Raw genomic sequence first — 27,560 nt, forward strand, 5'->3', positions numbered from 1 at the left:
GACGGAGAGGGGGGGGTTGCCAAATTTATGAAGCGGCCTTGCTGTGGATGTGCTGTGTCTTGCGACACTGCTTCTGACCCAGGGCAGTGGACAGGATGCAGGGATGACCTGTCATCCAGGAGGGGAGTGGAATATGTAGGGAATGGAATGGGAGGGAGTGGTTTCTATGCCTTTTTCTTTTTGGCTACCCCCCATGTAAGGGGGAAAAAACCTTTGGTATATGTATGTGCTACAATCTGTACTTCAATCTCCTTGCCACCTTGCTGCATTGATTCCAGCTCAGGCAGAGTAATGTTGCATAGGATGGGGTGAAGTGTTACATCTTGGACAGATATTTGCAATGCATTTACCCATCTGCCTCTGGTAACTTAGGGCTGGATTGTGGCTGCACCACAGTCTGGCCAGGTGGATTCTGATTCAGATGGGTGGATGTTAGGGGGTCTTGCATGCAGTTGTGTATTGTCTTTCAGTTTGTTGATGGAGCAGTGAGTGGATTATGGATATACTTCTGGAGGCAGCTATCATGTGGTTGTAGAGAAAAAGGATTTGTGTTATATAGGTAATTGGGTTTTGTTTTGATGTTTCTTGGCATGTTTTGGCCTTCTGTCATTTCATGTAGTGGGTGGGCTGTGTCTGTGCAGGTTGTTGCAAGTGTTTGTGTGGCTCTCATGTGAACGTGATCCTTGACTTTGAAGACTTTCATTTCATCGTATAGATGGCTTATGTGTGTTGTATTTATGCAGCCCATAATTATTTTTAGGGTTTTGTTCTGTAGTCTGCAGGGTGTTGTGATGTGTCTAAGTGAGGTTAGGGACCCATGCAGGGCTCACATAATTTAACATTTAGTGTATATTGTTTGTAATGAGGAATAGACATTTGGCAATGGATGCTAAGAGGAAACTGTATGAAGGAGTGATTGTGCCAACAGCACTGTATGGAGCAGAAACAAGGAACATAAGAGAGGAAGAGAGGAGTTTGAATGTGTTTGAGATGAGGTGTCTGAGAAGTATGATGGGGGTTACTAGGCTAGAGTGAGAAATGAGGTGAGGAGAACAGGGGTGGGAAGGGAGTTGGGAGATAGGGTTGATGAAAGTATTAGGATGGTTTGGACACATGGAAAGAATGAGTGAAGAAAGACTAGTAAAAGAGGTATGGAAGGCAGATGTGGAGGGAGTGAACATGAAGGGACGTACTAAGATGAAGTGGATGGATGGGGTGAAGGGGGCTTTGGGGAAGAGGGGAATGTCTGTTGAGGAAGGACGGGAGAGGACAGAAGACGGGTAAATGGAGAATGGTTGTATATGGATGATGTTGTGACGCATGAGGTGGAATGGGCAGGGGGATGGGGGGGAGGTAGTATGTGTGAGCAAAATTTGATGCAGCCCGAAGGGATTTCTCCCCGTCTTCTCCTTTTATGCATGGGGGGAGGGTCGCCGATTTAATGAAGCGGCCTTGCTGTGGATGTGCTGTGTCTTGCGATACTGCTTCGGACCCAGGGCAGTGGACAGGGTTTAGGGATGACCCGTCATCCAGGAGGTGCTAAGATAAGAGGGAGGGTGGAGGGGTGTGGAGTGTATTTAGGGATGGAATGGGTGGGTATGATTTTATGCCTTTTCCTTTTTGGCTACCTCCCTTGTAAGGGGGAAAAAGCCTTGGTATATGTATATGTATGTGCAAGATCCTTCTCAGCTTCAAATACCTTTCCTCCACTCTCTCACATGGAGAGCTGACAGGTAGTAATTACACCCCACCCCCAGATCTATGGGAGGGTCCATGGACTGTAGGGTTCCCAATCAAACAAGACAGCAATTGTTACTATTCTTTTGTAATCTTCAATTGCAGACAATACCCAAATTAAACTGGAGAGCAAAGTGAAAATACATGATAAACCACTGCAATTTATTGGTTACATGGGTTAACAGCATCAAACACCATGGGGTATCACCAGCACCAGACCTGCCTCGTCTTACCCCCACCACATTTGTACTGTCCAGCCCTTTCAGTACAGACAGCACTATTTTGGGGGGTTCACCACTAAATTAGCTAACTAATAATTCTTAACTCCATAAAATATATTGAAAAATTATATATATGTTTAATAGCCAAAAATTGCTTAACAAGGGTAGCATATGTACATGCCAAACTCATCCAACTGCTCAAAGATAAAAAGGCTTTGTTTGATGCAAGAGGAAAAGAGACATGTGTGATGTGGCCAGGCTGTTGCTGCAAGAGGCCTGATGACGAACTGGTGCTGCAAAACCCAAAGGCAGGCCCCGAACAATGCCCACCAAGGCAATCCGTTATTTCAGGATCAAGGCTGAGATGTTTTCCAGTGAGGCAGCACCTCTTTTAATACAAAACTTACCCCCCCCACACACACACACACATACACACACTCTGTCAGACCTCTTTGCTAGTTCTACTTTCTAAGGCAATAATCTATAGATCAAAGCAAAATATGGCATGAAATTAGATTCAACTGGTCAGCCCTTTGGCCATTTGGTGAAGGCCTTGCATGAAGCCTAACCCCCCAGCAAATTAACGTCTCACAGTAGTCCATCCTTCTGGATCAGGTTCATCTCGTGGAGTTTTAAGGGGTTCCTCTTTTGGGGCATCATCTCTCCGAGGACCACCATCTCTCCTTGGGCCGTCCATACGTCTAGGACCATCATCTCGTCGCGGTCCGTCATCTCGTCGCGGTCCGTCATCTCGTCGCGGTCCATCATCCCTTCGGGGTCCATCATCCCTTCGGGGTCCATCTTCACTGCGCCGCCAGCGACCACCACCGCCCCCTCGATCTCCTCCAAACCTATCACCACGGTCTTCTCTTCCACCACGATCATCACGCCTGAAATGAAGACATTTTTGTAAGTCCTGGGTTACACTTTCTAGAAACCTAACACATATATCATGAACACTGGATCATGCACTAGACTTTAGAAGTAAGGGGATGACAGGAATAGATGGAATCTTTTAAAAAGAAATGTTTGAGAAAGATGATTGAGGTTTCAAGAATGGATATTGAGAAATGTCAGGGTGAGGTTGAGAATGGTTGCTGGAGGGAAAGTTGCCTTTTAAAGGGAAGACCAGTGTTAAGGATTAATGTGTAAAGAATACTTGAGTAAAGACAAATGAAAACTACTGGTGTTGGTGTTTATAAATTCCTTGGGGCAAAGAAGACAAACCTTGCTCCAAACACCCTTGTCCCTAATCTGATTAAAATCACAAAGTCACTGGAATGGGACCAGACTCAAGCTACAGGTGTGTAACCACCAGTCAGCAGCCACTTAAACTCTCTCCAGAACCAGGGAGTCTGGGTTTTTTTGGACTACTAGGGGGAGCAGAGAAAGCCATTCACTCCTACATCCATGAAAAGACTCTGGGCTATATTACCACATTTAAATAAGCCTGTGTCTTGTTGCATTACTTCTGATCAGGGTAGTGGGCAGGACACAGTGATGACCCTCATCCATGAGGAGCCAAGATCAGAGGGAAACAATGGGTGGTGGATGAGAGTGAAATGGGAGGGAGTGGGTGCATATCTTTGCTGGCTACCTCACTTATATGGTGGAAGATCCCCTTGATATATTGATGGAAGTGAGGCTGTGTTATAGCGAGCCCTTGTCCTGAGAGGACATCATCATCACATGAATGAGAGAGATAAACTCTGTTGCATCATCATTAATTGAAAGCACAATGGGTGAGATGCAGGGATGATCTTTCACCCAGGAGGAGCCAAGAAAAGAGGGAGGGGTGGTGATTGGGAGTGGAGTGTGTAGGGATGAAATGGGTGGGAGTGGATTTATGCCTTTGACTCTGGCTACCTCCCTTGCACATACATACACATACCACTGGCTTTCCCCCCCCCTTACAAGGGAGGTAGTCAAAGGCATAAATACAGCCATACCACTCCAAACAAACCTCCCTAGTAAGGGTGAAAAAAAGCCTTTGGTATATGTTTGGATGTACATGTGAGGAGGTATGTCACTTCACCCATGTCATTCTCAACAGTTTCTGAGAACAAACATCTAGCCATCCTTCCTATTCCAAGCAGCTCCAGGCATGATCAACTTGTTCCAGTCATGTGTTCTGTGGATGTCCCCTTCATCTCCTTAATCAAGGGTTCTTTTGGGGAAATAACCCAGTGAGTAAGAGTAACATTAGGGAAATATACAACATGGCCATATGGCCATAGATGATATTCACAAATTATGCTGGTAATCACCCTTGACTCAGCCTCATGGAACACTTGCTGGTTTACTACGAACGAGTGAGCAAGTGTGTGTGTGTATACAAATACCTTGTGATTCTACTTAGCTGTAAATACTGGAATGGGGGAGGGGGAGGAGGAGGAGGAGATAGGTAAAAAAATATATCCAAAAGTTTACACAAACCTGCGAATTTCTGGTGGAGGTCCTGCTGACCTCCAGCTTCCACCTCCATCATCTCCTCGAGAAGGAGGTCCACCACCACCACGCCTGAAGCCTCGGTCATCACGATCCCTGTCTCTGTCTCTTCCCATGTCACGCCTATCAAAGTCACGGTCACGCCTGTCAAAGTCACGCCTATCTAAGTCACGGTCTCGTCCCATATCACGCCTGTCAAAGTCACGGTCCCTGGGAGTTCTGTCCATGTCTCTATCCCTGGGTGGTCTGTCCATATCTCTGTCCCTTGGAGGTCCCATGTCCCTTGGAGGTCCCATGTCCCTTAGCCTATCATTGTCCCTTGCAGGAGCTTTATCAGTGTCTCTTGGAGGACCCCTGCGCCAATCAGATCTGAAAAAGAAAAAGAATTACTTTTCTTGAAAGGAGAAAGAAAATTGTCATATTCAATCATTTACAACGAACCTAAAATTATCTAATACCTTTTATATGATGCATGTTGCATAAATCTGGCTTGACACAAGACCAAGAATGAGGAGAATGGATGGGTAATGTCTGTCCAGCAGGGAAGATACAGAATCCAAAAGACAGAAGTGAATGGAGGGAGACAGAATAGATGTGGAGGGACATTAAATGGCTTTCAATTGTGACCTGAGGTGTGTGGCAGGGAACTTGGATGACCCTTCATCCATGTGGAGTTAAGATGTGGGAGGGGAAAATGGATGGGTTTGGGATAGGTGTAGTGTGGGTGCATTCTGACTTGAGTAAGAACCATACTCGCTACTTACCTTTCCTCTCTCCCACCTTCTCCCTTGTCCCTATCCGTGTCACGCTTGAAATCTGTTCTTCGAATATCTCGATCTCCCCGATCTCTGCCAGTGCGGAACCGGTTGTCGTCGTCTCGTCCACCTTCATCCCCTTCCTGTTCCTCATCCTTACGTAGCCAAGACCCAACCTTCTCCTTCTCCTTTTCACGCCAAGCACCTGCAAGATAAGACATTCATATAAATAAACAAATAAAAAAAATTAAATTCAAATCAATCCATTCCTCTAAGTTGTTTTTACAAGAGACATGTGGTCCTGGGGTAAGTAGTAATAGCCTCCAGCTTGAGCCATATGTGTCAAGGAGAATATATTGTGCTGCTACTGTCAGGAGTGGGAGAGAACAGGGTAGTGTAGGATGAGGTGTTCAATATTTTTCATGTGGCAATTGCATCTAGGGCTATTTGAATCTGGTCATGCTGATTCTATGTTAGTGTAGAGCTAATGTCTGCTAGAGAAGGGTAGTACTGGGTTTCCAGTTTTGTATGTCTGTAGTACTCATTTTACAATTTTGGTATGTGTTTGGGCATAGATGTGCTCTGGTCCACCAGCAGTAAGGTGCAGCATGATGCTGGAGTTCTCTTGTTAACAAATTGAATAAATAAAAATGAATAAAATTCAGTTGATGGACGAGGTGAAAGGGACTCAATGTACAAGAAATATCTGCTGTGAAAATTGCACAAAATTACTTCTTCATTAGTACTGCCTCATCCTTGGTACACCAATTTCATGAAACAGATCATTGCCTCACTCTATACACTTCTCCAACTCATCATCACCCACATACATTTCTACTTGTTGACATCCTCACAATGAGTCTTGTTAGATTAATTCCATCCATCCATTTTTTCCTTTGTCTACCCTGTGGTCTCCCTACTGGTTACAGAAACAAACTATCATATGCAAATACCAGTACAACACATAAAACAGTAAATATTTCATCCTGCATTGCCTTGCTCTGGCAATAACACAATATCTCTTCTGGTGGTTGTTACTTATTACTTGGGAGCTACAAATCTCCTGCAAAAGAGACCTACGACAATGCACTGAATGATGATCTCACACCCACCAGTGATTCAACAATCCCTTCGTGAAATCTGTCCATTCTTGTAACATGACCAAACCACCACAGAATAACCTGCTCCACTTTCTCTGAATCCCATCTTTACCCATTCTTTCAAACTCTCTACCCATACTGTCATGTTTCCTATATCTATATGACCCTCAAAAATATAATTTCTACTGACTGCCTCCACATGACCTCTCACATTTCTCACCCTCGACTCGCTTTTATACATATCTGATAAAACTACTGCTTTGTATATTCTTATCAATTAGTGACATACTGAGAAAATCTTAATAAAAATATATATTTTAGTATTTTCCCTCTTACCTCCACCTGGCCTCCAGGCCTGAGGTCTTTCTCCATCCTCATCCTCTTCTTTAGATACTTCTTCAGTCTTCTTTGGCTCAACACTGCGTGGTAGTGACCTCCTCCAGCCTGAATCTTCCACTTCTCTATCTCGGTTATCTCGGTCATCTCTGTCATCTTTCCTAAGGAAATCACGCTCTTTCATCCTCTCTTCAATGAGACGTTCTTTCTCTGAAAGTAGAATTATATTATGTCACTTCCTGAAGGTAAAACAAAAACAAAAAATTATCACAAATTATTCAGAAAACAAATGCTTTCTCCCACCCTTTAGTACCCATCTTTGATGATGTAATTGAGCTTTAACCCCACAAATAGGTTTTCCCCTCTGCAGTGTCAGTCGCAAAGGGGTTATCTGACAGCCTGAATCCCTTCAGTCCAAGGTTGGTCTCTTAGCTGAATAAAATTTGGTGTTCATCATCTATGAGGAACACAAACTGAGGGTCATCTCAATTCAGTTACATACAAATCTCCTTCCTCAGTATCCCAAGCAAGACTCCAAGCAGTCGCCCTTCTGTTTTGGAGATAACTCCATGTGTGGCTTCAACATTGGGGAAGTGTGGTGCATATCCATGTAGCCAGAGTTGACTCTAATGAAACATGCTTGTAACAGCCACTGACTGCAATCCAGGGCAGTCACTGGTTTGCTAGTCATACCAAGAATTCCCCATAATTCTCCAATGTGACTTCTTACCAAAGGCACTAAGTTATTTATGTGTCCATGTCTCACAGCTAAGTACGACAATGAGCACAATCAACTTAGATTTGAATTTTTGTCCTCCCATTAGGCATCAACAATATTATATGTAAATACATATTCTGGTTTGGCAGGTCCATGCCACTCCTTGAAAAATTCCATGACATGATGAAAGAGAGAGAGATGCAAAGGGGAGAGTGCAAGGTGAGTGAGAGGGATTGGGGAGGGGGAGAGGAAGAAAGATGAGAGGGAGGAGGGCAAGGCTTGAAAGAGGGAAAGTGGACAAGCACGGAGGGGAGGATAATAATGTGGGAGATGTACCTCTTTGTTTCTCCATCTGCCTATCAAGATCTGCCTTTTTCCTTGCATACTCTTCTTCCTCCTTTTCACGCTTTTCCCTTTCCAGACGCTCTTCTTCTTCTCGCTGCTGTTTCAGTTCCTCATCCCTTCGCCTCTGCTCCTCTTCTTCCTTCTCATGGAGCCATGCTTCCCTACGTTCTCGTCGCCTAGATAAGAACAAGTTCAGGTAACGTCAATTCACATTATTTGTTAAATGTACCTCCACCAACAGTTAAATACAAGCATACTGATAATAAAATACTTAGAAATATTATGTAATGTTATTAACCCTGAGTCATTTTAACCTCTTCAGTACGGGCCTTAAATCTCGCGGGCAGCAGCCGCTGCCAGCCGTACGGCGTGTCGTAATAATACTCGCATCATAAAATATAGTCACCGCTTATATTGATCGTTCTCTCACCCGTGAATTTTGATAACCATAGAAAATGTGATTAAAGACAGTTTAGAGAGTATGTAAAAATGCAGGGGCAACTACAATAAATATAATCAAGACACCGATATGGCAGCCTCGCGTATCCACTTGCTCCTCATGCCGCCTACGTATGCGGCACCGTATGGAAGGGGTTAATATTGCAATGAATGATGATGGTGGTAAGTTGACTACATGATGGACAAGAGGCTTGAAGAAGGGGACAGTTCTCATTATACGGGCTCACATGTGGCAGTGAATGAAAGTGGGGAATGTGTTGACTTTCAATCAATTAATTCATTACCCCAGGTCTCACTTTGCAGGAGATTCATGGTTCCCTGGTAACCGAGTCAGACAATGAACTGGCCAACAAGTCACTCATGGAGGGAATATTAAGTTGTTGTTTGGGGGATGGCTAAGGTGTGGCAGTGCAAGATGATTCAGTGCTTCCTGCGAGATGGATACATCAGGGACAGTTTGCTCATGCCTATTCTGTTGGTACAGGCTTAGTGCTGTATGGTGACCTGAATGCTGTCATATTAGTTTGTTCTTGCTTCTCTAGGGTGGGATTTTTCTGTGGGGCTAATCTTTCATAGGGTTTGATGGTGAAAGGTGCATAGTGGTTACTCTAGGATTACTTGTTTTGTGACTGGGGTTTGGATGTGTATGAAAGTTCTCAAATGAAGGGGACTTACAAAGTAAAGAAAAGAGGTAATTTTTTTTGGCCATAATGATTTGGTTTAGTGTCACAAATTCTTCCTATCAAGAGATAGCTAGGTCAGTGCCCCTTTACAAAGGACTTTATGAAACAAGAGAATTAAAGGTAGCATGCCCTCACTATAAACTCATCTGCTGCCTTGCAGCCTCAAATTGCCTTTATTCCAGACTTCAAACAACAATCACAAGCATGCTAATGTGCACATGGTGGGAGGGTCGCCAGGCATACAATGATTTAATTTTGTCACTACTCGTGATACATTTTTATACAAGTGTGATATGTGTTTATTACAGTTCAATCTTCTGAATGGTCCTTATTATACATATCCTTTCAAATTAAACCTATTCTTTCAAGGCTATAACAAGGGTGATGCAAACAAGGTCATCATAATAAAACAACAGGGCAGGACTCGCAGTAATGGGTATAAACTGGACAAATTTAGATTTAAGAAGAAAATAGGCAAGAACTGGTTTACTAATAGGGTGGTCGATGAATGGAATAAACTTAGTAACCATGTAGTAAGCGTTGAAACTATCAGTTGTTTTAAAAAACGATTAGACAACTTTATGGATGGGGATGACAGGTGGTGATGGATACGGAGCTGCCTAGTGTAGGCCTTATGGTCTTTTGCGGTCTCCTTCATTCTTATGTTAACAAAGTAAGAAAAGACCCCAGCCAAGCATTATACAATTCATTTACCTTCAACAATAGTAGGGAAGTCATCACAGTGTTCATCACTAAGGATGAGTTTCAGCTTACCTCTGCTCCTTTCGTTCTGCCAACCTCTTCTTACGCTCTACTTCAAGTCTAGCATTGAAATCATTCAACTTCTTCTCAATCTCAGAACGACGTGAATTCTTGAGAGTTTCGAGGAAATTGTCTCTGTCTTCTCTCATGCGTGACAGGCGCTTACTGTGGTCTAAGGCAACGCGGTGCTCCTCTATCAACTTGGTTACCCTCTCTTCCTCTTGTTCGTGCCAAATTTCTTTTTCTTTTTCCTAATATGTAAGTAAATATCAAATGAAATAAAAAATGAATAACCCGTCTGATAAAGAAGATAAGGTAATAAAGATTATTTCATTAAGTTTACAAACAAAACTAAACTGAAAAGTACCTTTTGTTCTGCAAGCTTCTCTTTAAGAAGTGGTATTTCAACCTGCCGCTTTGCTCTCTCCAAGTAATCTACTTTCTTCTCTTGTGCTTTCAAACGCTGTTGCAGTTCCTTTCTCTCCTTCTCTAGCTCTTCCACTTGGCGCTGAAGGATTCCTTCAGCTCCTAGGTTCAAGAGTTCCTGAAATGTGAAGTGATGATAAAACATGGCTGAAAATGCAAAACTGCTTTTTTGTATGCAAATCCAACCATAAACATGCTGTATGTTACTCCAACCACAATTAAAAAAGGCATGGTGTTTTGCACATTTCTCTTTTCATAAACACTACTCACCTCCTCATCAAACTTCTCAATCATCTTCTGACCATATGAAGTTTCTTTAATTTGAGCTAACTTATCCTTAATTTGCTTTGTATGGATCTGCTTCAATTGTTCTTCCTGCCTCTCCCTCTCTCGCTTACTGGCCTCACGCTCCAACCTCTGCAGCTCCTCCTCCTTTTTCCGCTTCAGTTGCTCTTCCTGTTAAACAATAAAACAAATTCTTGTTTATTTATAAAATTTTGGATAACCACATTTCCACAAAATTCTTTTAACTTCTTAAGAGAATTTCTCCACAGCCTCTGCTTCCAGCTATTTGTCAAAAAATACCAAAAACTACACCCCACCACTTACTTGCAAAATCATCATTAATTATAAAATTTCCCTTGTACTGGAATATTGACTGGTCATAGTCAAAACCTCTTTATAGACTTTATGACAACCCTATGCAGCAGTCACACTGCATTCTTTTATCTCAACTTGACTATCCCTCAATTGTGCTGGATTCCATAAATCTTTAACACTTTGAAGACACCATCTCTTTAATCTAACCACTGATCTATCATATACTAAAAGGCTCCTTTCCTTTTACAAGGGAGGTAGCCAGCCAAGGCATGCACCCACCCCTACATGTCCAATCCCATCTATTACCCATTTCTTTCTCTTCTATCTTAGCTTTTTGTGGATGAAAGCTTATCCTTGGCCCCTGCCCACTGCCTTGGTCAGATTTAATCTAGCATGACACAGCACACCCATGGTAGAGCCCACAGCTAACTGTTTATTCCCACTACTTCATTTACATGGCAATCTTCCCTCCCCATCCCCTCATGCTATATATAGGTGGCAATTTTATCCAGATGTGGGACACGAGTGTTTAAGAAATGTAGCCTTTTGTAACACACAGACAGGGATCACACTCACTTTTATTTGGCTTCTGCAATGCAATTTTATCCAGTTAACTTAAACTCCCAGTGTTTATTAATGATTAACTAAAGGCCCCATCCCTACCAAAATCCTGTGAGAAAAATTAGAGGTCAATGGTTTAAATCAGCAAGACTCATTCTGCTTTTCCACATTATAAACTAAGCTTACCTGAGCCCTCCTGATGGACTCTTCCCTTTCCAAGTTTTGGTTTTCAAGCATCTCCTTACGTTCTTCAATAATATGCTGCCTCTGCAAAATCTTCATGTGCTCTCGACTCCTGGTGTTCTGATACATCTGAATAGTCTGGGCTCTCATTGGTTCCATTTCAAGCTGAAATCAGTAAGATGCATTTAAGCATCTACCTACATTAACTGAAAAGTTCCTAATCCTATATTCCTCACAATGTGTGCAAGAAAAGTGAGTATAGACATTTTCACGGTCCCAGATTAAGACCTTTTCCTACATTACCTTCTTCCTATTAGGATAGATAATATGAATACACTTCTGTAATGCTGCTCCCATCTCCACCAGCTGACAACGAATGTTTTCAGATGGCAGAGTTTGTAATGTTGGTCCTTCTGGCAGATCTTCCCGCTGTGACTCACTCAGGTCTGTGCCAAAGTTGACACACTCACTTCGATGGTCAATGCGAATCTGGATTGTAAAATTGAAGGTTACATTAATTTTGGGCTGAAGTACAAAGTGAGAAGTATGTGGTGGTTGAGCAGACTAGAGCTGGCATCTGTGGGCAAGAAGAGAAAGGAAAGAGATGAAAGTGAGAGAGAGATTTATAACTAACCCCTGTACCAAACAAACCATACACAAACAAACATGTACACACTAAGATCACTCGAGCCTGTCAAGACAGACTGGTCACCAAACTCAATTATCCATCAGCCTACAGGATATAAGCCACACAGAATAAAACCCTTGAGAAGCATCCAACATAAGGGGAGGGAATAAAAGGAATAATAATGATAATGATACTACTGTGGCCCTTTGAAGTCTTTCACAAACACACTTTAAGAAAGAACTGGATGCGGAAAGATATATCTGCGGGACCCTACGAGCATAGCTCTTCTCCTGCAAAATACAACTAGGTAAATACACACACAACTACACATATACAGCTAGGTAATACACACACATATCTCAATAATGAGTTTACATCTTAACAAGTGTCAGACTAGAAAATATAATGCATAAATGATGATTTTTTTTTTTACATTTTTCTTTCCCTTCAAACATAATTGAAGTGTGATACATAATCTATATCTTTTCAATGTGATAAATTATATTTCACAATATTCAAATTTTATCCAGAGAAAAGGATATTACTTGTTAATTGTTCTAATACCCCAATACTTACAAATGTAGTTTTCAAATTTATTATAAATTCTTACCCACCTGCAGGTCATTGTGACGCACAAGGTCAACCAGGATGCGTTCCAACTGGAAGGGTTGCACAAATACTGCCAACTCCAATAATCGTTTGAAAGTAACTGTCTGGTAAACCTGAGCAACTTGTTTCACCAGACGAGTTATGGTCATCTCCTGCAGTGCTCCTACATACTGCGTTAGGCCTGACAACAAGATACAAATGAAATTGAAAACCATTACCCTTTTAATTGAATTAAATCAATCCTGTTACACAACTATTGTGTACTGCATACTCTTTCCTATTTTATATGGGAGGTGGTCAAGTCAAAGCGCCCACCCACATAAAAAATAAATAAAAACACATATAAGTAACCAATGACAGGTACCTGAATGTGGTGGTCCTGCAAGATGTATAGCACAGCTGCCTGTTTTCAAAATCCGTCAACACCCTCACCTCCATTGGGAGGTACAGCCCTGAGGGGCTGACACTTGGTCTCTGAACTAGGCTCAAGATCTCTCTTTATCAACTTCAAATGTATTACTCATACTTGTTCATATATGGGGAGCTGAACAACTGGCCCTCTTACCCTACTGCTTTCTGCTGGTGAGATGGAAACAGTCCCACTCTGATAAAACACAGACCGAAGTCCTGTTTCTTTCAAGAGAGATCTGCGGAAGGCCCTGAAGACCATTGCCAACCACTGTGGGTCTGCAGGTTTTCCATAGTGAAAATCCAAACAACAAGTGACTAAACCCATTCAAACATTCCATCTATCTCAGCTATTTAGAGATGGAATTGCACTATCTCCTGCATGGAATTTAATTAATAAAAATTTTATTTTCTGTTCACCATTATCTGCCATTTCATTCCTAATGCACCCTTCTCACAGGAATAGGTTAGTGACAGCCTACACATTCTTTCCAAAAGTCATCCACACACAATTTTGCTTATTCAACATTCTGATAACAAACCCAATTCATTCTATCCTTCCATCTTTTCTTTGGTCTATCTTTTGCTCCCACAAATGATGAGAGGGAGGAAAGGGTGGTGGATGGGAGCAGAATGGGTATGTCCCTTACATGGAGAAAAACACCCTTGGTGTAGCTAGATCCTCTACTCCCACTCTTACCATCACTGTTTTATGTCTTTTCTGAAAATTCATCCTCATAACATAATTAATCCACCTAACCATCTGTTCTACTATTTTACCCGATCTGTTCCGAAACTGTATCATTCCTAATTGCCACATTTCCCAAGTACACATGAACCTCAAATTTCTCATTTTTATGATTCCTTTCTTACATTTATCATTTGAGCCTTATTCCCATAAACAACGGTCAGTGCGACTACTGGTTTATATATTCCATAAGCACAATATCATTCACAGATACAACTGATACATTTCCTATGTTCTTCACAATACTTGTTTCATCCCCAATCCCTGGTCCATTACCCTTGTAAATGCAATGGGTCAAGGATTGGAGATGGTTAAAGAAAATGGAGAAAAATGGGAGATTAGCCAGTTGTTTGCTGACAACACTGCACTTGTCACTTGATCGGAGGATTAAGGAAGTTAGTGACACAGTTTGGGAAGGTGTGCAAAAAAAGGAAGTTGAAGATAAATGTGGTTAAAATGTGATGAGATGTATAAGGGGAGACTATGGCAGCAAATTGGAAGTGAGTATTAACCCCTTCCATACGGTGCCGCACACGTAGGCGTCATGGACTTAGATCTCGGTGGCAGCAACCAATGCCAGCCGTACGACGTGTCGTAATAATACTCGCATCATAAAATATAGTCACCGCTTATATCGATCGTTCTCTCTTCACCCGTGAATTTTGATAACCATAGAAAATGCGATTACAAAAGAATTAGAAAGAATGTCATTATGGAGGGGCGACTACAATAAATATAATCAAGACGCCGATATGGCAGCCTCGCGAATACACTCGTCCCCATGACGCCTACGTGTGCGGCACCGTATGGAAGGGGTTAAGGGAGAGAGACTGGAGGAAGTGGATAGCTTTAGATACTTGGGGGCAAATGTGGTGGGAAAGGGAGGAGCGGAGGTGGAAGTAGAACACAGATTGAGAGAAGCAAGTAAATGCCTTGGGGGATTAAAAAGTGTAATGAAAAATAGACATTTGGTAATGGATGCTAAGATGAGATTGTATGAAGTAGTGACTGTGCTGACAACATTGTATGAGGCAGAAACATGGAACATAAAAGAGGATGATTTTAAACGTGTTTAAGATGAAATGCCTGAGAAGTATGGTAGAGGTTACTAAGCTGGATAGTGATAAACAAGGAGGTGAGGAGAGCATGGTTGAAAAGGAAGTTAGGAAATAGGGTTGATGAAAGAGTATTGAGATGATTTGAACACATGGAAAGAATGAATGAAGAAAGATTGGTAAAAGATGTGTGCAGGGCAGAGGTGGAGGGAGTGAATATGAGGGAATACCCAAGGATGAGATGGATGGGGTACAAGGGACATTGTGAAGAAAAGGAATGTCTGTTGAAGGAAGGGAGAAGACAGGAGATAGGGGTGAGTGGGTAATTGGGGGTGGGGGTGGAGGGGATGGGGGCTGGAATGTGTGAATGATATTTTGATGCAGCCCAAAAGGATTTCTACCAGTCTTCTCCATTTATGCATGAGGAGACGGAGAGAGGGGGGGTCACTGACTAAATGAAGTGGCCTTGCTTTGGATGGGTTGTGTCTTGCCACATTGCTTCTGATCCAGGACAGTGGGCGAGATGCAGAGATGATCTGTCATCCAGGAGGAGCCAAGAAAAGAGGGGTGTGTGTGTGTGTGTGTGTGTTAAATAGGAGTGGAGTATGTGGTGATGAAATAGGTGGTGATGAAATAGGTGGGGGTGTATTTATGCCTTTGACTTTGGCTACCTCCCTTGTAAAGGGGGAAAAGACTTTGGTATATATACGTATATAGAATACTGCAATAAACTTATGTTATTGGTACCCTTTCCTTACTTGATCCAAGTTCGGCATAACAGATACACTTCCTATGTTCTTCACAATACTTATTTCATATATAGAATACTGCAAGGTACTTATGCTACTGCTACCCTTTCCTTACTTGATCCAAGTTCAGCATGTTCTGTTATCCACTTGAGGTGAGTTTGAACACGTGAGCAAATGTGAAGTGGATCAAACTCCACTTCCATCAAAGTATACAGGTTCTGCAACTCGGGTGGTACAGATGTCACCACATTGTAACGAACGAGGTCTCTGCAGGGAAAACAAGAATGTTACTTGTCTTAGTCGTGACACTTAACTTCTTCAATACAAGTAAAATATTTATGTGCACATCAGGTTGCCTGATGTACAATGATGCATCACAATACATGCATTGCAAAATATAAAGTTTACTGCCATTATACTTCTCTTTCACCCTGAAAAAGTATAACATCACAGAAAATGTGGTCAAGCCTGTTCACAGAATATGGGGGGGTCACTAAGCTACAACTATAAAATAAATATAATCAGGAAGCAGATGCTGGCGTCTTTGCATACTCCATTTGTGGCTCATGATGCATACATAGGCATTATTGTATTCAAGAGTTTAAGCTACAGCTATGAGAATACTGTCCAATATAACCCATAATACAAGAGAACATACTGGACCTATACCAATGACTGGCAACCCTAATAGCTACAAGAGCAATCTTTTTTTAAAGTTTAATAAAAAAATTTTTTACTTTTTTTTAGAAGAGGGAGGGTGGAGGGGTGTGGAGTGTATTCAGGGATGGAATGGGTGGGAATTATTTTATGCCTTTTTCTTTTTGGCTTCCTCCCTTGTAAGGTGGAAAAAGCCTTGGTATATGTATGTATATGTAGGAATGTCCCCTGTGGGGCTACAGGGCAAAGGATGCCTAGTCCTAATCCCCTTCCTGTTTTTCTTGCCTCTTATGATTCAAGTGGGAAGACTTGGAGGCAACATTCTATCCCCCTCCACAGGGTAGGTGAAAAAAGGAAATTAATATTCAGAGATATGGTACAGGACAGTAACAAGGGGTTGGGGAACAGCATAACAGAGGGACAGTTGCAGTATAATAAAAGTGTCATCATTTCTCTGTAAACAGAGTCCTCCTCTATTACAGACAAACTGATGTGTGGCTCTGGTCTGTGGGGGTGCCCCATATAGACCTTAAAGTATCAACTACATGCTACTTTGCCACAATAACAACATGCAGCCAATACCCCAGATGGGGTATTTGCTTCTGACCCAGGGCAGTGGACAAAATGCAGATAACCTGTCATCCAGGAGGTGCCAAGATAAAAGGGAGGGAAGAGGGTAGAGGGGAGGGGAGTGTAATAGGGATGGAATGGGTGGGAGTGGTTTTTATGCCTTTGTTTTTTGGCTACTTCCCTTATAAGGGGGGGAAAAAGCCTTTGGTATATATGTATGTAAAAAATGTTGTGCTGTCGGAGATGAAAAAAAAAAAAAAAAAAAAAAAAAAAAAAAAAATCTGATTAGAATAGACATTTCTACAAACCATAACACTGGGGAACACTCATTTTGTTGCATTTAAAAAAAGACTTTTCTATAGTCAACTTGAGTGTGCTGATTTCAAATCTGAAGTCGGGTTTTGTCTGCAAGCTACAGATTTTATGCAATTTGACATTTTTATTTATTTTTTAAATTTTCGTTATTATAGGAAATTGCAATATCAGCCACAATTCTTTTGTTCACTTGAATCTTAAAACAGTATGAAAGCCATTTCTGTACATTTATTAAGGCAAAAGAAACAGAACATTAACAGAACATCTATCCCAAAGTTAGATTAGCATCCTTCAGAACATCACCACAGCTGATGGAAGCTTATCAATTTCTTTGTGTATTTTTTTCAGGCAGGAATTTGCGTTTGTACATTTCATCTGGGCAATTTCGTTTAATGCTCCAGCAGTAGTCAGTTATCGTACTTTTGTCCCAGCGCCCTTGGTAGCGTTCTTCCATGATCTTTAGGTCTTGGTGGAATCGTTCTCCTTGTTCGTCACTCACAGCCCCCAGGTTGTCAGGGAACTGATCAAGGTGGCTGTTCAAAAAATGAAGCTTGATGCTCATGTTGCACCCGAGATCACGAAAAGCGAGGAGCATTCTGTTCACAAGTTCACTGTAGTTCTCCGCCTTATTGTTTCCAAGGAAGTTCTGAACGACTGCCACAAAGGATAACCATGCTGCCCTTTCTAAAGCGGTCATCTTAGCAACAAACTGATCATCACGAATTAGGGTTCGAATCTGTGGGCCATCAAACACGCCTGCTTTGATCTTCTCAAATGATAACCCTGGTAAAGCTGTGATGATGTGTTGGAAACATTCACCTTCGGTTTCCAGTGCCTTGACAAATTGTTTCATCAAACCTAATTTGATGTGAAGAGGAGGAAAGATGATCAATTGGGTCTTGTATGATATTTGGCATGCCTGCTTCAAGGGTGTCACGAATAGGCCAGTCCTTCTGGACCCAATGTCTGTCTCGTGCTCGGCTGTCCCACATACAGAGGAAACATGGAAACTTGGTGAAACCTTTCTGTTGTCCAAGAAGAAAGTTGACCATCTTTAAGTCTACACAAATTATCCAATTGTGCTCATGATACTTTAATAAGTCCATGACCATTCTCATATCATCATAGTCTTCCCGCAAATGCACTGAGTGACCGACAGGTACTGCTCCATAAACATTGCCATTATGTAAAAGAACACACTTTAGACTGCGTTTTGAACTGTCTAAAAAGAGTCTCCATTCAGCAGGACTATAGTAAGGTACACCCAGTTCTTTGAGAAGCCCTGGGATGTCATGGCAGTAAACAAACTGTCTGTCTTTTGAAAAGAAGGTCACAAAAAGCTGGTCACGCTTTCTCAAATATGATACTTTAACAGAGTGATCAACAAGATTTCTGCCTTGTAATCTTGATGCCAAAAGCTCTGCTGCTTTCTTTGAAAGACCTAAATCCCGCACTAAATCATTCAGTTCAGCCTGGGGAAGAGGCTTAGGGACGGGGAAAGGTTCAGTGTCTGAAGAACAGTCCTCCGATTGTGAACACTTTTCTGACAATTCACTGTCACAACTGTCTTGCTGGCTTGTATCATGTCCAATGTCTTTATCGTCCAATGAAGGCAAGCCTTTGAAAACTGGAACAGGTACTTCTTCAGAGTGCGGAACAGGCCGAATAGCTGAGGGAATGTTCGGATACGTAATCTTATGTCGGTTTTTCTTCCCAACACCCGTTGTGTTTACCATGCAGAAATAACAGTCAGTTACATGGTTGGTGGGTTCGCGCCAAATCATTGGAACTCCAAAAGGCAGACCTTTGCGTTTTCCTTTGGTCCAGTCTCGAAGCATTTCCTCACAATTGTGGCACACAACATGAGGAGCCCATTGCTTGTCTTGATCACCAAGATGAACTTCAAAATATGCCTTGTAGGCACGCTTGATGAACGAGGATATGTTACGTCTCTGACGATTGAGTGTGTAGCATCCACATATGTAGCAGAAGGCATCAGGCTTGTTTCTGCAATGATGTCTCATTCTGGAAGCCATGTTTGAACAGAAACAAAAGAAGAATGATCAAAATATTAGAAGCTATCTATATATATGGACGTTAAAATGCTTATACATGGTTTACGCAAGTTCACATATGTACAATTTCATTAACCTCAAATTGCATACAAACTAGAGCTTGTAGAGAAAAACTAATTTCAGATTTGAAATCAGCGCCTAAAACTCTTTCAAAATCCGTTAAAATATCCAATGCAACTCAAAGTTACTGAAAAAGTGTTCCCCTGTGTAATTGATGGCTGCAGCTCTTTTCGAAGCTGAATAAATACATATATTTTGCCAGGGATGTTTTACAAATTTACAGTATATGATGTCTTTGTTTCGATGGAATAATATTTCTTAGGAAGCTTCTGGAGCCACACAAGCAGCCTGAAAGAGCTGAAGCTTTCCAACCACTGAGACCCAAATGGATAAAATTATTTAACTGTAGCTTAGAATATACAACAACTAGAGTCTTGGCCACCTGTGACCCCAATTAATCAAGACCCCCCTCATCAGTCAGGGGGGTAGCCTTGGTACAGATTATTTATCATTAGTTACAACAACATCTACAAAGTATGCTACTATGCTGTCTGCTATTGATGCTTGAGAGTGATCCCTCACCATTAAATAATACTTACCTAATCAGTGATGCTCTTGTAGGAGGCTTGGGCAAAGAAAGTAGAGTTGCAAGCTTGTCGATCTTCTCCAGAGCCGACTTCTCTGTTTCAATAAACCTGTCAAACTCAGGATGTGCAGAAGGGAGTGGAATGGCAAGAGTTGCAATCAAAACTACTGATGCCCTTTTTCCTACCTCATCGGCTGCAATAAAAAATATCTGGTGTACTATCACAATTGCAATGTAATCTTCTGGATTAATGTATCAAGCTATTAACAAAATTTCTATTGAAATAATGCCTTCCCCAGGCTTGAATCCCACAGCTGAATGAAATAAAGTAACAACCAAAGACTGGTAAATCTTTCCTTTGGTAGTGTCAAGCATGAAGGATATATATATATACATACATATACCAAGGCTTTTTTCCCCCTTACTAGGGAGGTAGCCAAAAAGGACAATGCATAAAATAATTCCCACCCATTCCATCCCCGAAAACACCACACCCCTCCACCCTCCCTCCCATCTTAGCACCTCCTAGATGACGGGTCATCCCTGTCCACTGCCCTGGGTCAGAAGCAGTGTCGCAGGACACAGCACATCCACAGCAAGGGCGCTTCATTAAATCGGCGACCCCCCATATAAAGGAGAGGACGGGGAGAAATCCCTTCGGGCTGCGTCAAAATTTTTGCTCACACACACTACCTCACCCCCCATTCCCCCGTCCAATCCACCTCATGCATCACAAAATTTTCCATATACAACCATTCTCCACTCACCCCTGTCTTCTGTCCTCTCCCATCCTTCCTCAACAGACATTCCCCTCTTCCCCAAAGCCCCCTTCACCCCATCCATCCATCTCATCCTAGGACGTCCCCTCATGTTCACTCCCTCCACATCTGCCTTCCATACCTCCTTTACTAGTCTTTCTTCACTCATTCTTTCCATGTGTCCAAACCATCCTAATACTCTTTCATCAACCCTATCTCCCAGCTATATATACCTGTAATATTTTTCTTCTGATCTCTTAAAAGCTGGAAAAGTTTGAAAAGAGCAGCTGCATGGAAGAGCTGATTGCCTGCTTTCCAGAACACAAGTGAGAGCTTCTGGTAGTATGAGGCCATCACATGGGGCTTGGGCATCTTCTTTGACTTGTTCATTAGGTCTGAGATATCTTCAATGGCTTTGTAGGCTTCCTGCCATAGTTCCATCTTAATGGCATAATTCAGCTGCTCAAGACGAGTTTCCAGGTTCATCTAAAAACAATAAGAATATTTAGTTTAACTGCATGAACTACCCCTCTTATAGAGGGAAAGGACAATGCCTCCTTCCAGAGGATTTTTTGAAGTAATCATTCAAAATCTGCTCTTACTGTAAATACGCTTGCTGCCAGGCAGGACTCAAACTGCCTCCACAAGTAACAAAAATTTTAACCCACACACTCAGCAAGCTTCCCTTTGCTAATTACTGTCCAATTGCAATAGAAAATGATACTTATGCTATTGTTGTTATGGCATTACCTGTTGGGTCTCTGGATTATTGAGGTTAACAGATGTTGCTGAACCCTGCTGCTTTTGGATGAGGGATAAATGTGTGCGAAGATTGTCACACAGCTTGCGGAACTCGGTCTTACGAGTGTATTTCTCGCAGAACTTGAAAGCCTGAAATCAGATACATTATACAATAAATACTAGACATAAGTAATATGAACAAATAAGATGCATCACTAAAAAAAAATCCTTTTATGAGATTTTATGAACCCTTTCTATTATAAAAATATTAAATTAGAATTAAAAATTAAAAATCTACTTACTTGGCGTGCAATGTCATGATAAAGCCTCTCCACCCTAGAGTTGGTACGAAGAAGCTCCAAACACTGCCGGTAAGACTCCCACAAGAACTTGACCCATGGCGTGAGGATGGTGCGATCACTACGGTCCTGTTGGATTTAACAAGTTGTCACTATTTCCAGCTGTTAATATGGGGTGGGAGTAAGCTTCAGACTCAGTCACCCCTCACCCCTCCCTTCCTGGCCTCCCTCACTTTGCATTCTCCTTACACCCACCTCACTCCACACCTCTTTTATGGATCCTCATTTTTTCTCTGCAATCATTCCTCATATGCCTGCTTCCCCTCAGCCACCACCTCTATCACCTCTTCATTCCTTCCATCACAACCTCTTACTCTCCTCCCTCCCATCCTGTTCATCCCTTACAACCAATTAGTGCACTTTAGTACTTTCCTCTTGACACATACCCATTCCTTCTCTACTCCTCATTATCTCCCACTACATCCCATACCTAAGCTTCACCTGGTATTCTTTTTCTTTCTCCTTCTTGTTCAACTTGCTCTTTTTCAGCATCTCCCTGCCTCCCTCCATTTTATTCTCTCTCCACTTAACCTCCACACTCAGTTTCTCTTTCAACAGATGATGGTCACAAAATCCATTGGCTCTGAATACACTTACACCCAGAAACTTCCAATCATTTCTTTGGACACCATTACATAATCCATAATACCCTCTCACCAACCATCCTGGCCCTTGAACACACCATCTGTGCTGCTTCACTTCCTACATTCTATTTTGAGAAACACCACATCATATATGTTGAAACATAGACACCAGAATTACAGATATCTCTATCTAGCATGCCAAAGCCATGATCCACTACTTGGCTAAGTAATCTCTTGGAAATTGTTAAAACAATCTTTAAAGTGCTTTATATATATATATATATATATATATATATATATATATATATATATATATATATATATATATATATAAATTACATACATATACCAATGGCTTTTTCCCCTTTACAAGGATGGTAGCCAAAGTCTAAGGCATAAATCCACTCCCACTTATTTCATCCCTATATACTCCACTCCTGTCCACCACCCCCTCCCTTATATATATATATACACACACACATATACCAAGGCTTTTTCCCCCTTACAAGGGAGGTAGCCAAAAAGGAAAAGGCATAAAATCATTCCCACTCATTCCATCCCTATATGTGTATACACACACACACAAATACAACTATATATGACACTGGGAATACCTGAGCATCTTCCCCTGATACAGCGGAAAGAAGAATCTCTTCAGGGGTTGCAAGGTTGTCCAGATCGTCAATATCCACCACTGCTTGATGACTCTCCTTCCTTGCAGCTTCAGTCCTCTCATCAGCAAGCTGCAGGTAATAACGCACCACTGTCTCCAAGGAGGAAACATTAACCTGCAAAACAAGAACATTTAAGTAGCGTTGCAGTAGTATTCTCAAGAGACAAAACATCCTATACAAGCTTGATCTCATCCCACAAATTTTAACATTTATTCTGACATTTATGTAAGGAATGCACACATACATAAAGACACACACAATATAAATGTTGCAACCCACAAAATATATCCAAAGCTCACTTTCAGAATAAGGCAAACTGTATGCTGATACACAATATATATATATATATATATATATATATATATATATATATATATATATATATATATATATGCATATCAATTACCATGCTTCTGTTGTGGCCTGAATCAAGTGATTAACCAATTGTTACTGTGAAAAGTGAAAAGATACTTACACTCTGGAAAATATTCCTATACTGGTACAAGCCTTCCTTTGCAAGATGTGATTTCTTGAGATCAACACATAACTCAAGGTACTTGAACATAATTGGCTCCAAAACTTTTTCGGAGTAGTTGGTGCGCATTTTCCCACGCTTGATGACCTCATAGAGGACCTCAAGGGCCCTTGTGGGTTTCCCCACATCGATGAATTCTGTAACAAGAAGTCGGTAATCAATATATTGTTTTCTGATGTCACAGGGAGTATTAACGTGAAAAAGTAATTAAGTTATACTAGATTGGACACACAAACAAGAACAACAAAGATCATGCCACATCAAAAGGTTGTATTCTTGCTCATTTTGACGATTTTTATTTTGATGATACAGTTCATTTGAGTTACATAAGGGATTCATGAAAAGATCACATATCTCTAAACTGTATTTCAAATATGATTTACCCACAAGAAATGATGGTACATACCAAGGGCTTTTCCCCTTTACATGGAAGGTAACTGAAATCAAAAGAGATAATTCCACTCCCACCTATTTCCTCCCCACTCATACCACTCCCTCCCTCTTATCTTGGCTCCTCCTGGATGATGGGTCATCCCTTCGTCTCGCCCATCACCCTGGACCAGAAGCAATGAAACATAGCAAAGCCACTTCATTTAATCAGCAGAAGAAATGATATATATATATATATATATATATATATATATATTTCTGGGACTCTACCTACTATAACGTTTACATTTGTCACCCACAAAGCACAACCAAGTTATGGAATATGGAAGGATATCAAAGGCAAAGAATACCAATACATGCATGATGTTTTTACAAAACTGAAATTCCTGAAGTTTATCATCAATACAAAAGAACAGACGTGAAAAAGTAAAGGACAACCATCATAAAACGCGAACCAACTCCTAGGATTACACTTCCAATCAGCACCACTACCACAATTTTTGCTAATGTGCTTAAGTCTAGCACCATGGAAGTGGTAGGCCAAATTATGAAGACAATACTAGAATATATAAAAGATAAAGAGAAAAGAAACAAGAAGGGCATCTACCAGATTCAATGTAAAGGATGTAACAAGTCTTACACTACTGACATGTCAAGTGACCTAAAAACACAGACATGAATATCACAATGTTTGAAACAATACCACCAATAATATGTGTAACACGTTGATAACACCAACCACCTAACTGACTGGAATAGGGCCAAGTTAATCATTTAAGACCAACAGGATAACAACCGAGAGCAGCAGTTATTTAAGGATCAATTAATACATAATTACACCTAAGACTCTTTCCCCTCATGTTAATGGAGGTACGGGTTGATGGTCTGATGACTCTCGGGGTGCATAACTGGAAATAGTTTGAGAACCCCTGCTCTAGACAAAATACAAAATTGGACCTTCCTACCAACACTCACAACTTCACCCAATAAGCTACAAATTCCTCCCAACACAACTGACAAAATCTCAAAAATATGAATGAATGAATGAATGAATGAATGGAGGAGGAAAAAAAAAAAAAAAAAAAAAAAAAAAAAAAAAAAAAAAAAAAAAAAAAAAAATGCAAGCTACTTTGAATTGCAGGATTACAGAACAACCATTCTTTGAGAGAGAGAGAGAAAAAAAATCTACAATGATGCTCTGCTACCACCAACACTGTTCGTTCACATTCACATGTGACCTCTCCGCACCAAACCCTGAGCACATCAAAACTCTCACCTATGTGGAAAACCTAAAAGTAATAATAGCCCTGAATTGCAATGACAAAATAGTAGCCAAATCATAAAAATCAACCCCAAAGCTTGAATGAGGCAAAACAGAATGCCTGCTTTCACACACAAGTAATTTTTTGTCTTTGCTGAAAAAGGGGTGGGGTACCTTTTAAGTTAGTTTTATCTTAAACACTTTGTACAAAAGTACTGACCATTTCTCTTCTATGCAGTTAATATTTTTGGTACTTGTATAACACCCATATGGATTTGAGCAGGTTAGGATGTCATTAGTTGTGGCAAAGATCAAGATGATGATGATTAGAACCCTGTTTGGGACGAGTTGAACTAAGGGCAGGGTTCATTAAATTCCACACTACAAAGTCCTCTGTAACTGGCACTGTCCTAGCCTCCCAATGGGGGGTGGGGGTGTTGTTTGTGACATTAAACCAAATCATCACCTCTCTAGCATGATAACGTCCCTATTGGAAGAAGTGCAGTTATACGAGACTTAATGCTAATGTGCTTCCTTGTATCTGTCTCATTATTATTATTATTTTATATCTCCGTGTCAATTTGGAGAAATGCTCATTTACGACAATGAAGTTGTTTTGGACGAATAATTTTTTCTGTTGCTCCATGGACCATGAGAGTGGAAGATTCAAGAATTGACTCAGTCTTTCTTATCACTTCTATTCATTTATCTACTTTAACTTCTATTCATATGTTTTTTTAAACCTGAGGAGTGCTAACACACCAGCAATGGGCTGCTTCCCTGTATTGGTTCATCTTGGTCATATTGGGAAGCCCACCAGATGATATTACCTTTTTTCCTTTTTTTTTTTATCTATTTATTTTTTAATAGAAAGCATCACCTCCCCATATATATTTTTTATACCTTTAAAATCCCTGTGTCTGTTCTTTTTTTCCAACTTTCTCTTTCTTTAACTACATGGACTTCATTTTTCCCCTTGTACCCTCTACATATCTTTCTTCTTTGCTCTTAGAATGGACGGTAGCTGTCGGCCTTTCTGTAGCTTTATTGTAGAAAAGTGACAAGTTGTGTAATTTTCTATTTGCTCTCCTTATTCTGGCCATTCTGCTTTGTCAGAGCAAATGAAACCAATACACAGAAGACAGAGAACATCTCGTTCTACATTACCCTATTCTCACCTTATCCAGGCAACACAAAATCTGTTCTCTGACTTAAAAGACCAAACCAGTGGCCTTAGGGTTGTAGGTTACCTTAAAGAAATACCTGGGAAAGCAGATTTTTTAGGCAAGGTATTTGATATCGGATTATGTTCCTTCTTTTGTCTGCTGCATGAATCCTATATGGGGCAGCATGTTTTCACGTCTGCCCAACATGCTGTCTGTTAAGTCAGTGAGTAATTGCTGTTAGCATGTGTCTTGTAAGGGTGATGATGTTGGTAATGGGTAAGAAAATATTTTTGATGTCATGTTTTCTTTGTGTATTAATAGGAAGTGGTATGGGCCCATCTTTGTGTTCTTTTGTCACCTATGATTACATTGTAGTATATGAAGGCTGGTAGTGTGGTATGCGATACAATAATTTCATATATATGTGCAACTTAAGTGACAGCCAAACTCAGAACTGTAACATTAAACATGGCTAAATTGACATGCATGTAGTCTATATAAAAAAAAAAAAAAAAATTATTTCAGCTGCCATGTTGACATACCAAAGTACTGAGAGCATGATTATATGAGCTACAGTTGTTCTTACTATCCCACATGTATGATGTACAAATATCACAATTACTAAATTTACAAATTAATGAAAGTGCATAGCATGTGACCATGTCTCCAAGACAACCATATTCTTGAAATTTTTCAATGTTCTGACAAACATGCCTTGCCCTCCCTTCATAATTTGCTGAAATCATTATTACCATTGCTTTGTTTGTGGCTACTTGTTAAAAGTAATTTTGATAATAAATCAACTTTATAACAACAAAGGAAACAGTGAAAGTTCATGCATGGACTGAGCTAATACAATATCAATATAGTGGTTTCGTGGCAATAGTTACTACCAACAGGATATGTTCCCGCCAGATAAATTATTTCCCCAAAACCTATTTTCATCCCCCAGACCCATTACGGGCATACGTGCCTTTGCAACTGTGGGGGTTTCTTACACACCTAGTTATATCCGATAAAAATACCATCAGTTTTAATCAAAATCGAACATTTTTTTCAAAAGACTTCAGGTCAATATACTGCACAATAACTATGACATTATTCAATCAAATATTGGCATATTTTTGTGATGACAAGTCACCAGATGTATGGCTAATTTATCATTAAGGTTTACATACCCGTGGCCCGTTTAAGGGCATTTTCCGGACGCTGAAATGATCTTGACATGTTGATTTATTCAGAGCATCACATTAAACGAAATATTTGAGCTAAATACGCCAACTTGTGGCCACTTGGGAATTTTTCAACCCAGAAAGCCACCATTCACTGACGGTCGGCGTGACGAAGAACGATAAGTC

General features: G+C 40.8%; 1 protein-coding gene across 1 annotated transcript; it reads right to left on the bottom strand.

Moving 5' to 3' along the window:
• Positions 1 to 1,885: 1,885 nt before the first annotated feature.
• Positions 1,886 to 27,560, bottom strand: eIF3a (eukaryotic translation initiation factor 3 subunit a). The gene is made up of 19 exons (XM_076197705.1): positions 27,381 to 27,560; positions 23,326 to 23,522; positions 22,791 to 22,964; positions 21,536 to 21,661; positions 21,243 to 21,383; positions 20,726 to 20,978; positions 19,748 to 19,928; positions 15,647 to 15,798; positions 12,577 to 12,752; positions 11,638 to 11,823; positions 11,338 to 11,499; positions 10,261 to 10,446; positions 9,932 to 10,108; positions 9,577 to 9,815; positions 7,652 to 7,836; positions 6,598 to 6,807; positions 5,171 to 5,366; positions 4,395 to 4,775; positions 1,886 to 2,848 (listed from the first exon to the last, which is right to left on the bottom strand). The coding sequence occupies exons 1-19, from the start codon at positions 27,427 to 27,429 to the stop codon at positions 2,539 to 2,541; spliced, it is 3,681 nt and encodes a 1,226-aa protein (XP_076053820.1). The 5' UTR covers positions 27,430 to 27,560; the 3' UTR covers positions 1,886 to 2,538.

The sequence above is a fragment of the Oratosquilla oratoria genome, chromosome 14 (genome assembly GCF_046742065.1).
Source record: "Oratosquilla oratoria isolate Oo_2021 chromosome 14, ASM4674206v1, whole genome shotgun sequence".
Classification (NCBI taxonomy): domain Eukaryota; kingdom Metazoa; phylum Arthropoda; class Malacostraca; order Stomatopoda; family Squillidae; genus Oratosquilla; species Oratosquilla oratoria.